General features: G+C 40.6%; 1 protein-coding gene across 1 annotated transcript; it reads left to right on the forward strand.

The window, feature by feature from the left end:
- Nucleotides 1–351: 351 nt before the first annotated feature.
- LOC139646794 (uncharacterized) lies at nt 352–14,820 on the forward strand. Its single transcript, XM_071522518.1, has 16 exons — nt 352–391; nt 751–1,143; nt 1,809–2,099; nt 2,236–2,322; nt 2,561–2,692; nt 2,965–3,348; nt 4,130–4,252; nt 4,678–5,058; nt 6,026–6,415; nt 7,023–7,225; nt 8,044–8,151; nt 10,333–10,425; nt 10,662–10,772; nt 11,683–11,806; nt 12,210–12,509; nt 12,721–14,820. Exons 1-16 carry the CDS (start codon nt 352–354, stop codon nt 13,581–13,583), a joined length of 4,023 nt encoding a protein of 1,340 aa, XP_071378619.1. The 3' UTR covers nt 13,584–14,820.
- The last annotated feature ends 56 nt before the right edge of the window (nt 14,821–14,876 follow it).

The raw sequence follows: 14,876 nt of genomic DNA on the forward strand, positions 1-14,876 counted from the left end.
AACTTGAGTTGACAGGAAATAGGTGACGGCGTGCAAAAGTCGCACTTTTATTTTGGAAAAACGCGACCCGGAAATAGATGGCTACATGAAAAATCGAATAAATTATATATTTTCGCGAAAAGAATGTATCTACCAGACAGATGCAATACGTATTAAAAAACTTTCGGAGTGGTCCTCATAGTAGTTTCAGTTCAAGGGTGTTAAGCTGAGTCAGCAGAAAGATCAACGTGAGAAAACCAAGCCAGTTAGCTACTTCCTTAGCCACTGACAGCAGCAGCAACAACAAGGCAACAGTGAGCAGTGCAGAGAAAATAAGGGTCATTCTCCATCAAGGGTGGAGGATTTAACAATATGGATCAACAGAGGACTAACAGCTCCCCAGGCTGTTCTGGTAAGATTGCTTCAAATAAAAAAAAATCCCTTAATGCATTGAATCTCATGGTGGGCTGACATTTCAGCCTTTATGTTATTGCATTCATCTGTATGGCAGGCAGCCTAAATTAGCTGTATTTTATACATGTCCTTATTGCATGTTGTCTTATTGGTCATCTATTATTACTATATTGTATGCAAAGCACTAAAGCAACAACATAAAACACAAGTACAAGGCAAATATAGTGTATTGTACACTATTTAGTCACAGTTGCATTTCATAAGGTTAAGGTGTGTTGCCTTCCCTAACTAAATATATACTTAGTTTAGCTTCCACCATTTCCTGACTTGGTGCATTATGATCTATTGCTTTCACAGATGTGTCCAAGTCCTGCTGGTCGCAGGAAGAGGTCCAGGCACTGGTGACACTTTGGGCAAATCCGAGTGTCCAAGAGCAGCTTCTCCTCAACCTGAGGAATGAGAAAGTCTTCACTGGCCTCAGCGCCAGACTAGCATCACTCGGATTCAACAAGGCACCAAATAGGTGCAGGGAGAAAATCAAAAAGCTGAAAGTAGAGTACAAGAAGATCAAGGACCGCAATTACAGAAGAGGCACCAACAATGATTATGGAGGTGTGTGGTTTGCAATTATGGATGGTGTCCTCAACTACCAGCCTGGGGCGGCAGCACATTCAGAGACAATGGAGCTGTCCTCTACAGAGCCCACACTGCCCACTCATCCACAGTCTTTCTTCAGCGTGGAGGCCAGCGGTAAGTGGATGTGACTCATCGAATTCAAATTAAGGATGGGACATTTGCACCAGCCACTTGTCAAACTCTAGTCAATTTCGGTTGTGGTTGGAAAGTTTGTCTACTGTACCTGCAACTGTGGCAAGTAAACACCCAACAGCAGTTCCACTACCATCTAAAAGCAGACAGTCGATTGAAAACTTATCTGGCTGTTGATTTAATTTTTCTTCATCCAGCATGTTATGTGTCTAGGGGGTGAAAACATTAGCTTCCTTTTCTGAAAGTAATATTCCACAAGAACATGGTGGTCAGTCAGTCACAGTGTGTCTACACATGTGAAATAGTCTATATTCACTAAAAGGAAAGCTATAAGAGGAACTTAGGGCTGCGGTTTCTTCTGTTCTACTATTTAATTACTTCCCTGTTTTGGTTCAGCTGTGGTTTTACTGCAGATTGCAGTGTTAAAAAGCTTGTACTTTGGATAGATTAATTATAAACATAATTACTACACTTCTTTGTATTCTGCAGAGAAATTTGGCTAAATAATACTGTTTTATAGAATTTTTTAGCTATGATGCTGCATAAGTTATGAATGAATACGGGACAGAGTTAACAGTCATTGTTCAACTTACATATTGAACCATCCCTGCAGAAAACTCTTATTGTTAACTATGGTGTTTCCACAGGTAAGCTGCAGTCCATCTGGTCGGCCGACGAGGTTCAGGCGTTGGTGAAACTCTGGGCCGACAGAAGTGTTCAAGAGCAGCTTCAGTCGACGCTGAGAAACAACAAGATTTTCACCCGACTGAGTTCAGAGCTCGCCTCCTTGGGCTTTTACAAGGCACCGAACCGCTGCAGGGAAAAGATTAAAAAGCTGAAGCAAGAATATAAAAGAATCAAGAGCTTGGGCGGACCCAACCGACGAGAGAGAAGATGGTTTGTCATCATGGACAGCGTGCTTGATCCTCAGTTTGCAGGTAGGCGGGGGGAGAGGAACTCGGCTGAGCATTTTGACTTCAGTAATGTTGCTTTGTCCATCCATGTGTCTTGTATTGTCCTCCTCCGTTATATTTCTACCTGAACTAAAGGACTTGTGTGCTTCTTCCACTTCAGCAGAGGCACCTCTAGACTCAAGTTCAGCATCCAGGCTTATGGACTCAGCTCAGCTTTCCAGCCCTTGTTTAGGATTTGACAAATCAGGTAATAACGTATGATAACTTATCCAAAACACCTTACAAAAGTATAAATTTTTAGTGCTCTACCTATTGAGTTATACAGGACCACATCAGGGACTAGAGTGTCATTATTCTGTCAATATGAGAAATAAGGAGATTTTTTCCTGATGAACATACATATAAGCATTTTTTACCAAATAGGCAAAGCATTCAAAGACAACGCAGACAAAACAGTAATTTTGATGGTTTGTTTTTTTGCACAGAGAAAAGTCCATCTTGGTCACCTACTGAAGTTCAAGATGTCCTTGGTTACCAACCAGGCACTTTGGGATTAGAGCCAGTAAATTCTGCAGAGTCCACCATGAATGATTCCCACTTAGTACCAAATTATAACGGTGAGTTACTGAAAATATTTTCCATAATTTCAACCATATGAGGAAGGAGTTCGTACTGTGTTTTTTATTGTAATTTCTTTCCTGAATTAGGAATACAATTAAACTATAATTTTTGAGTTAACTAAGCTTTAGTCTTGCAATGTATATTGTGTATACTACAGAAGGAAAAACAGCACAGTTATTTCTTGCTTATTTGCCTTCTACACTCTTTACACATAAGAGAATAATCTTTTTATTTGTGTTCCATTGATGAAATTTCACTCTCTCTGCAGCAGGTGCTGGTAGAGAACGAATCAGCTGGTCTCCTGAGGAAGTTGAAGACTTGGTGATGCTTTGGGCGGACAACAGTGTGCAGGAGCAGCTTCTCTCTACATACAGAAATGAGAAAATCTTCACCAGTCTCAGCTCGCGGCTCATGTTGATGGGCTATAACAAGACGGGCTGTCAGTGCCGAGCGAAAATCAAAAAGCTGAAGCAAGAGTACAAAAGAATCAAGGACACCGGTGTCTTGAGCCACCAACACAGCAAGTGGTTCATCATTATGGATGACATCCTCAGCCACCAGCAAGAAGCACTGCCATCTGAAGAGGTGGATTCTGCCCAAACGCTCCTCAGGTCCACCCTGCCCAGCTGGTCTGTAAAGGTGGAAAATTCAGGTACCACTAGCCTGCACTAACAATGACTGTACTGTACTGTTTTGAAAGTACAGTACAGTAAAGGTTTATTTGGCAACTTTTAAAACTTAAGTCAAAATCTTATATGCATCTCACAATTATCAAAGATGACAAAAAAAAGAAAAAAAAGTTAATTATGGTCCTTAGTTTTAAAAACATGGACAACAAGACACAGACAGCAGCACTCCCTAAAATGGAAAAATGACAATGGAAAATGCAATAGAAAAATAAACACAGCACAATTCTACTCAGACAAAGTTAAACAGACACTTCCTAACCTTTGTTTTAATGTAATATTTGTAAGATATTGTCGATTCACACCAATTCAACTTCCAAATCAAAGTCTATTGGGCAGTCATAGCTATCTTTTACCTAGGCATTCACTGTAGTTTAATAGCACAAGTGATATTAGCATCAGATCATATGCACTGGTAAACATCAATCAAATTGATGGTTGAGATAAACCACTTTATACTGTAACTGAAGTATTTGGTTCCAAAATGAGATATCCATCATTTAACAATGTGACAACTACTCATTACAGTCATTACATTAAGTCCTTTGTTGACAAAATGGTAACGCTTTTACAGACTGGATCCTCCTGGATTTTAGAGATATTGATTAACTTCAAGTAATGACTATTCCCCAAGATGGAAATTAATCTCGTAATAGAAATGATCCTTAATATGAATAATATATAATATATATAATTCAACTGTTCGTTTTACATTAATATTAATTATATTAATTTCTGCTTATCAAGAGGTGTCACAGTCTGGTTTGTTCCCTGATGAGGGTCCGAGTGTCTCTCATGATCCATCTGGATGTGAAGTGAAAACCTGCGCTGCAACTTTAGAACCAACTTTGCAGGATGTTCTTCTTGAAGGTATCGTATCGTTTCTGGTAGATTATGACAGTGACTTTCAGCAGACACAGAGCATATTTCACAGCCTGTCCTTATTTGAATATTTTCTTGTTATACAAGACTGGATACTAAGGAGGTTCAGAGGTTCAATTCCTGCAACCAATGCCTCCTGTAACTAATATGCATGTCAAATTGCCTTTGAGTAATTCACTGAAGCAATGTGTGCTCCAGGGACGCAATTCCTGGCTGCCGCTGACCTCTGACCCCTGAAATTTGCACATATGTGATATATGTTTGTCTCAGGGCGATATGTGAAGAAACAAATTCCTAATTACACCTTGCAATTAAGTGACTGAAGTGCTATAAAATTCTTCGAAAATGAATTAAATTTCAGCTTTTTAATTTGAGTTTCTTTATTCTATTTTTGCTTTTTGGCGCTTTCACAGATAGAAACCACTGCGTCTGGCTGCCCGACGAAGTCCAAGTGCTCCTGACCCTCTGGGCAGAGCCGAACGTTCAGGAACAGCTTCTCTCCACGGTGAGAAACAACAGAGTCTTCACCTACCTCAGCAATCAGCTCGCCTCGGTGGGGTTTAACAAGACGCCACACCAGTGCAGGATAAAAGTGAAAAAGCTGAAACAGGGCTACAAAAAAATCAAGTGCGTGAAAGGCTCCAAACACATTCAAAGCAGGTGGTTTGCCATTATGGAGAGTGTCCTCGACCCAGGAGGAGAAAATGTTGAAAATGAGACAAATGATTCGAAGGAGGCGGCTTCACCTGCAGCACTGATGCATCCTGGATCCCCTGAAGATGAGCATACAAATGGTATGTAAAGGCAGTAGTAATTCATTGTGTAATGGCAGTAGTAATGCATGTAATGTAGTCCATTTCAGAGACTTGCCACCGCTATAGATGCATGTCTAGTTCACTTTTAACAGTGTTGCCTCAGATGAATTTCACTATGCTCCATCATAACTGTTTAAACCTCAGTATCCTTGAGTTCAAGGACCGGAATGAACTGTAATCACTTTGAATGTTTTACTTGGCATGGTTGTAGTACGCTTTGTTTGTTTGAGTGGTATCAGTGTTTCATGTGTGACCTGTCTGCTCTGTATTTTGTGACAAATGTTTAAACCTGATGAAGAACCATCTTAGTCTGAAAGTAAGTTTTGAGACAGCTGGTGTTTTTAAACCTCAGTATCTAAAGACTATAAGGTGGAGTAGTTAAAGGCATGCATAGTTGAAGATGGTAGATGTTGTCAGCGTAGCAGTAGAAGAGAGATATTGTGTATATGGATGATGTGATCAAGAGGGAGCGTGCAAATAGAATGGGACCTAAAATTGAACCTTGAGGAACCCCATAAGTAATGTCTGCTGAGGATGATGAGTTTTCACAGATAAAGATGTGAGCTGAACGAATTCAGGTGATCAATTACGATGTTGTGGTCTATAGTGTCAAAAGCTGCACTAAGATCTTGAAGGATTAAAACAGAGCTTTTACCTAAATCTGTTGTCATTGTATGCTGCCTTAATGAGCGTCACCATGCTGTGCTTTCTTCGAAAACCAGATTGAAATATACCAAAGATGTAAGTTTGATTCTTGGAAGCTATGAATTGAGTGGAGAATTCTCTAAAAGGCCTGCAGCTGCTGACCTAATCTGATCTAGGCTTGTTTGTTGTTAGATAAAATACTAGGACTAACTGTATAAAACGCTCCTCTCAGATATAATTCTGCATCTTTGAGAACTGTCAGTGTGTTGCAGGTCTAACTAGGTCGACTTGCTTTTCACAGATAAATTGCGGACTATTTGGACGCCTGACGAAGTCCAAGTGCTGCTGGCCTGGTGGGCAGAGGGGAGCGTCCAGGAGCAGCTCACATCGACGGTGAGAAACGAGAAAATCTTTGCCCAGCTAAGCTCGGAGCTCGCCGCCCTGGGTTTTGATAAGACCCCGAACCAGTGCAGGTTTAAGATAAAAAAGCTGAAACAGGAGTACAAAAGGGTCAAGGAGCAGAAAGACTCTAAACACCGACAAAGCAGATGGTTTGCCGTCATGGATAACGTCCTCAGCCATCAAGGGCCAAGAGAGACTGAGGCTGAGGAAGCAGCCGAAGTCATGGATTCAGCTTCTGCGTCTCTGGAAACATCACAGCATGGCTTCCCTGAAAAGGTGGAAGACTTAGGTACAGTAAGTAGTTTCATGACTTGGGTTCTTTTGTTTTTTATTTTTGTTGTTTTGTTGTTTTTTTGACAGGATTTCAGACATTTTGAATGCAGATCTCTCCCATTCTAGCCCCAAAACCTAGCCTGTTATTGAACAATAGGCCTGAACCCAATAGGTCATTGGTGTTGCGGTATTAGTATTTCTACTGTATACTAAGGAATAGATCATAGACATAAATTTACACATGTAAAAGGTAGAGGCAAACATGGGTCAAGAAATATTTCCAAATAGTTTGTATTGTTTGAGTCTTTTGGTGCCAGATGGGTGGGGTTTTTGACACATTTGATAATAAATTGAGTAATAAAGTGATAATAAAGTCAATTTATTATACTTTTCTGTGATTTACAATTTACCTGACACTATCTGAATTGTCCTTGTGTAGTAAATCTGACCCATCTGGTGCTCTAAAACTGAGTCTGGATTTTTTAAAATATGTCAAAATGGGTCTGGATCTTTTCAAACATGTTAAAATGTAATGGTGTATAAGGGACAATGTGTTCTACCTTGCATTGTACATTCTGTTATTTCAGTCAATTTCAAATGCTTGTTTTCAATTCCATTTGCAGGTGGTCGCTTGTCCCTCTCAGCCTTGTCTCTTCTGGTTCCAACCTTGCGTCTGATGTGCGCATTTGCATGGCAAGTGGTTCAGCATTGTAATGTGATGCATTATGGGAAGGTGGAGGAGCTGGTGAGACTGGTGACGGAGTTGGTTCCAGAGCTGCTGACTCCCAGAGAGACGGTTCAGCTGCTGCTCCGACTAAGGGCGAGGGTAAGAGACATTAAAGCTTCATTTTGTTTTTGGTACACTCAAGCATTTTCCTCATTGTTGAGTTTTATTGTTGTTTAGTTTTGACTTTCCATTATGTTGGGGGGGGGGTTTGTTAATTATTTCTTCTTTTGAGGTGAGTTGGTTTTCAGAGCACCCTGAGTTTTTCTTTTTATCTCCCTTGCACAATTTGTAATTATTTTTCTCTTCTTTGTGTTTTAACATTTTTTATATGTGCAAATAGATACACCCTAAACTCTAAAACTCTAAGACGTAAATATGTTCACTGAATTATATTTCTATTTTACTATATCTCAGTCATTTTTGTCTAATGACCCAAAACTGATGTCTATATTGTTCAGTATTGTTCAGTAATGACTTGAATCCATACTCTGTATCAGCCAAGCTATGATATTAAGCACTAAGAATTTGTATTAGCAGCCAGTGAGGTATCAGTGCATTTCTAGCGTTAACTAACCCACATTTGATGTGTAATTGACTCACACACAAATTCCCCAGATCCTCATTTTGATGTTCTTTATTCTTTTTTATTTTGGCCTCATTACGCAGTAAACCCACTAATCTACCTTGGGTCTACACATAAAAAGATAGACAAACAATTGTCAGCACTAAACAAGACACAAGACAATGGAAAAACAGACAGTAGAGCCTAAAAGTACAGCTCAGCATCAACTGACTTACAAAAAGAAAATAAAACAAAATAAATAAGTTACTAAATTCATGACATATAACAAAGAGAGATATTTCAGATATTAGACCAGGGGAATAAAGGTAAAGATGTTGTGATCTGTGTGTCCCAGCTGGTGTTGGAGTTGTGTCGCAGTGAGAGCACAGCTAACCCGCTGGTTATCCAGCCGCACCTGAAGGTGATACACAACCTGGCAAAAGGCTCCAACTGTGACCAGGAGGTAAGATATAGTATGTTGTGGAGTAATCCCTCTTGTTAGTACATTTGAGATTTAGAAAAACATCCTTATTTTTAGATTGATAGATTATTTATGTATTTATTTGAATGGGTTTTATGAGCCCTACAGTCATGAATCTTGTTCAACCTATAAAAGATCATGTAAATCTTCAGTTGATGTTAAAACAAGAAGATTCCAACTCTCTCCCAAAGCTACAAACAACAAAACCAACAATCTGTGTGACTAATCCAGTTCAGATCCTGGAGCTGCACCATTGACAATGAATGAGCTGACTTTGTGCAGAAACTAATTTTGTGGTCCAAACTGCTTTCAGTTCCACCCCTATTACCCCTATACCCAGAAAATGATTCTGGATTCTGCTCATTCAGTCTTAGATCCATGGAATTTTTGCTTAAATGCTGACTTGGTTGCATAGGGTGAAAGCTCAGCATTCAGTTGAAAAGTGCATGGACCTAATTGCACTCCTGTATTTGTTTATTTGACTGTTTCCCTCAGCACCTTAGCAGATCTTTAGCTGGTTGTGTGGCAGACATTGAACCGATTCTCTGTTGTCACATGGAGCATCACATGATTAGGGGCAGGACAGACTCCTCTCTGATGTAAGGAGACAGAAGGGAATGGTTACTGATTGAGACTGAACTTTCCTAGGGCAAAGGCAGAATCTTCAAAGCCCGTATTCAGTAGCATTCCTCTTTTAACTTTCTTAGCCCCTTTGAGAGCACCGAGGACATCCCCCATGAATCTCCATCTCACTCTCCTCTAGGCAATGATCTTTCCCCCTCGCCGGGGCAGGAGGTTCCCATTTTGTTTAGTCTAATTCTTGTGGAGTGGAGGCACTTTAGTAGCTGTTTGATCTTGCCTGCCTCCTTTGTCCTGTGGGGTTTCATTCCAGAGCCTTTCTGTGTCTCTATGTCTGATGTCTCCTTGATGCTTGTTGGTTGAAACAGCGTGACAATATTGGATCTTCAAGGAAGATCCAATATTGTCACGCTGTTTCAGGGTTATAGAGTGGGACCATTTTAGCACCATATGCTCCTAAAAATAATCTCACGCTTCTTAGAAAATTGACAAAAAGGGCACATGTGCAGCTGCAAAGTAGGCATTATCTACACAGATCCTAAAGTTCTTTCCTGTGCTACTGAATGTTTCAGTTCAGTAGCACTCATGCTCCTTGGTAATCACTGTGGTGGATCTCTGGGTGGGTCAGAACAGGGTTACTACACATGCAGCCAGATTCCTATCATGCAAGTGTTGTGTTTAGCTGTGTGTTGCCAGAAAGACACTTTTTTAAATAACCTTTATTCGTCCATGGAAGATTGAGCTCAGCTGCTCTTTTTTTGCTCATACAGTTACAAACATTCATAACTGGAAGCTGCCCAGAGCAACCACAGTCTTCCACTGCTGGCCACTGACTAGCTCCTCTGAAGTAGTTGGGGGAACTGCACCATTTATTCACTTTCCCCATCCAGTCTCCCCAGCCAGTCTGGGGATTCAAACTGCCGACCTTTTGGTCACATGTCCACACACGCTTTTCTAAACCCCGCCAGTCATTTTTGTGGCTCCACCAAGTTCCATCTGGCTGTGATCATATTGTCTCCCACTCCCTTCTAGTTTCATTGGTGAAGTAACTGTTCTTTCTGCTTCTCTCTTAATCTCATTAGGGAGCCCATAGGGCTGAAACCCTATTGTTTTTAGGATTCTTCTTCTTCTTTTTCTGCCCTAAAACTGCCCAACTAGTTGGGCAACAAAAATTACACCAGTACGTTAATAACTCCTGAACCATGAGGTTGAGAAAAAAATATTTTCCCTCAGATTCTTTGGCTCATGGTGAATCCATTGCACATACGGGTTTTCATTTCTTCCACCATTTTGAATTGTGCAAAATTCTGGCCTGGGACCTTTGCATGTCATCCCCTATTCTTTATCCCAATATTTCCTGCCTCTCTACTGTCAAGTATCAAAAGGCAAAAATCCCCCAAAAAATATTCTTAAAAAAAAAATCTAACTTAGTAGTAGCTACACCACCAGTTCAATTTTAATACAACAAGAGATGATGCATCTCTTTACTGATTGGTCCAAGGGGTGCCTGCATCGTTCTTCAAGGATGACATGTTTACTGTTACCTTATTCATTTATTTATTTATTTATTTTTCATGCCAATAGGACAGTGAGGAGTTGGAGAACTCAAAGTCAAACTTTGTGGAGATTGTTCATACCTTGCTGAAGGACCCAGAGGAGAGGAGGACATTTTTCAAGGTCAGAAATTATTAACACAGTTGTTAATTTAAAGCAGTGTCTAATAATGGATTGTGTGTTGCTACTAGCAACAGACAGTAATGCTATAGCCTTTCATTGTGTGTCATCATGAGTTGTGAATTAGTAAATACAGTACTTCTGTTTTAAATATTAAGATGGTAGCAATTAGTTGAGTTGCAGTCAGAAAGATTCTCTCTCTCTGTATGTGTGTGTGTGTGTGTGTACCTTTTATTCAGGAGGTCTTCCCCATTCACTATGGCCAACAGTATGAAGCAACACTGCATACATTAGTGTGGAAATTCATCTCCAGACTGGATAAACTGTTGCCTATACCAGATGTCAAACAGGTACATTAATAAATTATATAGTAGACTACATTTACCAGTGCACTGCACCTGATGAGGTTATCTGTTATGGTGTTATGGTAGAGAGAGTGCCTATGTAGAAACATGGCATGGATGTTGAAGGAAAGGGGGATTGGTGAGAGCGGGTATGTCAGGATTATCAAATGGGCCCCCTCCAGTACAGATTTACTTATATATCCACAACACCACTAGAAGCAGCAGTGGAGCTGTATAACTGCCCCTCACAAACAAGGAAATATGGGAAATGAGATTTTCAAGATTTTACGACATGATAGCATGCCACCCATGTGTCCAGTGATGATGGGTTTCGTCAAAATAATTTCAAAATATATCAATGATGTATTGCCTTTCTTTGTGTGTATACAATCTGCTTTTTAAAAACTATGGATTAGGACCCAAATTGGGCCACGCCTTACCTGTGGTGGATCCCTACATGATGGGAGTACCAACATGTTTGAACAAGCCTGGGTTCCATAGCAAGATTACATATCTCATTTCTGAAAATGTTTATGAACTTCTGGCATGGAGTAAAGCCAATTTATCATGTTTGTCCATTAGAATTACTGGTTTACATTTACCAGACAACTCACAGTAGAAAATGATTAACAGATGTGGTGACTAGGTGGAGTCGCTGCCAAAGAATGTCTAGAACAAACCACTTCAGGCAAACAGAGTGGCAAACATTGCAGAAGGATGAAAAAAAACCGAATTATCCTAAATACCTCCTTCTCTTTTTATAATTAGAAGACCCAAATATAAGAGAAACATATTTGTCAGATATGTGAGATACTGAACAGAGAGTCAGTAAATGGTTTATAATGCTGTATAACCTTAGTGTGCATGGTTGTTATTTTCTTAGGTTTGCATTTTGTGTTCTTCATATCATTTCCAGACTGCAGAGTGGCTCAGCACTGCCCCCGCTGTCATGGAAGAATGTGGACAACTGGTTTTGGAACCAGATCAACTGCAGACACTGCTGCTCTACCATCACCGACAGCAAAGAAACATGGAAAAATGTAAGTCTAAATTTTAAAAATTGCACCTGAACTGCTGAACCACTTCTTTTGTTTGAGAATATTTAGACTATTAACAAGAAGACAAAGAAATTTCCCTTGTATATTGCTTCTCATTTGCATTATATTTTATGAAAATAAAATATAAAGAGTCAAAAGTACAGAGTTAGAAAAGCTCTCTCTTCCACCAGTTACATACACTCTAGTAGACACTTCTGCAGACAAGAGGTTTAAAACACATAACATGTACAACATATTATGTAACCCATTTGTGCCCCTAACCACGCTGTAGACTGGTACATGCAGGAGGCATCTGGTCCACTTGGCTAATGAGGTTATCCTTCAGCAAGAGGAAACTATTTTCTTTGCACATAACTCAGATTTGAATGTTTTTTCCTCCTCACAGGCTACTCCTCTCCTACTCAAGATACGGTTTTGTCTGCACTGTCTCTTCCTCACAAAGCAAAACCAAGGCAGGAGTACAGAAGTAAATGCAGGAGATACAGAACAGAATCAGTATCAGACAGGGACAACCAAGATGAAGTAGAATCTGATCACAGCATAGAGGAGGAGGAGGAGGAGGAGGAGGCTGATGAAGCAAAGCAAAGCGATGATGAATGGACTCCAGAGGACTGTAGCAGAAGAAGTGAAGTCCTGAGGTTGAAAGTTAAGCCAAGGAAGGACCTGGTCCCTGTGAAGCACCCAGGTACAGCAGCACCCAATTGACACCCATGAAAAATATTTTGCTTCCCCACCGAATTTGTGCACTTAGCAGTTTGTTTATAGTTCCATGCAGGCTGATCGTACAAAGGATGGACAAAAATTCAAAGATTAAAAGAAATGTAAATTTATATTTCTATTGCACATAAATCTAATTTCTATAACCTCAATCTTATTCGAATCTTATTTTCTTCCAGACTTCCGTCGGCTCGCACCATTAAGACTGCACACCTGCTCTCTGTGCCCCTACTCTCACAGCCAAGTGGCAGGTCTTCTCCAGCACATCAGGAGGGAGCATCTGGTCCAGGAGCCCAGCCAGACGGAGACGGGCGACGCTCCCCAGCCGGGCGAGGCCGACGTGTGCATCGCCGCGATGAGGAGGAGAATCCACACGTGCAGCCGCTGCGGGAAGGTGTTCAAGAAGCTGTCGACTCTGACCCGCCACATAGGAACCCACACGCTGCCGTTCCACTGCGACCAGTGCGACAAGAGATACTCCTGCAAGGGGCTGCTGACCAAGCACCGGCGCGTTCACACGGGCGAGAGGCCGTACAAGTGTTCGCACTGCGGACGGGGCTTCATGTGCTCCGCCACGCTCAGGATGCACGTTCGCACTCACACGGGAGACCGGCCCTATAAATGTCACATCTGCGGGAAGACTTCGATTCAGCATCTGGCGAGACACATGCTGATGCACAAAGGGGAAAAGAACTACCTGTGTACAGAATGCGGGAAGGCTTTCCTCTCCTCCGGCGAGCTGAGGCTGCACATGAGGTATCACACGGGCGAGCGGCCGTACACCTGCAAACAGTGCGGGAGAGGTTTCATCGCGAAGTGCCACTTGACGATTCATACGCGAAGTCATACGGGAGAGCGGCCTTACAGTTGTAGTCAGTGCCCGAAATCCTTTCCCACTTCTAATTTGCTGAAAAGACACATGTTCATCCACTTCGACAAAAAACCCTTCCAGTGTTTCAAGTGTGGGAAAGGATTCACGCAAGCGCACACTATGAAAATGCATATTCGGACACGCAAATGTAAATGGGAGGAGATGCAATAAGACGAGCACTGTGAAATGATTGATTCTGTTTAATATAGCGGGTCTTTTCAACAAGCAATCTGATTCAAAAACACGTTCCAGCCGTGCTGGACAAGACTTGCTTTATTTGTTGCTATGCCAACTCTTGTGCTAACCAGGGAACTAGTTTGGGATCTTTAATGTTTTCTCCTGTTTTTTATTCCTGTGTATGTATGCTACTTTAAAGAAAATGTTTCAGTCAATTTACATGTGTTGGTAACTGCTGTATACAAGCCATAATAACCTTGCATTACATAATTACAGTACAGAACGCCCTCTTGGGTATCATCGCTAAAATATAGCCTATAGTAAAGCCTGGCCAAAATAAAGTTGTCCGGTTAGATTTGGTCAGCCTTAGGGTTGTATAATAGGTTGTATATTTAATGGATTGTCAAGAAATTATTGACATTAATTCAGCTTTTTATTGACAAAATTGCAAAGCATTTCAACATTGCATATATTGCAGGTATGATCATCGATATTACTTGGGTTCAAGGCTTTTTTTTTTTTTTACCTAAAAGAGTTAGTAGTTCAGGCTTTGGGACTATACAGTATATTTACATTTCAGCTGCCTATTTTATTCCAGACAGAATAAATACTGAAACTGCATGTCAAAGTCTTGAGGCAATCTCACTGGAGTCTTTAATAACAACTGAACAATTATGGTAAAAACAATAAGCTGAGTGAGTTTATTTCTCACAATGTTTTGATCGGTTGTAATCATTGATTCTTACAGTACTGAGAGAGTTAAACACATGCCAATTAATATTTTGGCACAATAGAATCAATATGCAAAATATACTAGCTGATATCAGTTGGACAGAACAGAAATAATGTTCACTGAACCAGAATAACCTCCCAGGATGTCAGATCAATAGTGCTGCTGTGCTTGAATTGATGCTTTGACACTGATGTGTTATATGGTGTGGCTTATTGTACTTTCAGCCTCTCACGACTAAGTTGTTGCACAAAATTGCAATATCCACTTCATGGTGACTCAATACCGTTGCATGTAGCATTTTTTTTACTTAAACAGTCCCTTTACAAATAGAGATGCTTACTGTTTTTACATTGTATAAACTTTGGAGATTCTATTTTTCTGTAATATGTGAGGCTTTTGGTATTAGCACAATCATATGTGGAATCTCCTGGTTGTTTTTTATTAAATTGTTTCCATTGGTGCAGTATGATCCTGTACCCCGCTTGCCAAATAAAATAATCACACTTAATGAATTACCTTTTCTTGTTGTGTATTAATTCTTTTCTGGGGCTCCA

This window comes from Centroberyx affinis, unplaced genomic scaffold, assembly GCF_046629955.1.
Source record: "Centroberyx affinis isolate AG114_WGS23_722 - 3 ecotype Tasmania unplaced genomic scaffold, CSIRO-AGI_Caff_v1 ptg000998l_1, whole genome shotgun sequence".
NCBI lineage: Eukaryota > Metazoa > Chordata > Actinopteri > Beryciformes > Berycidae > Centroberyx > Centroberyx affinis.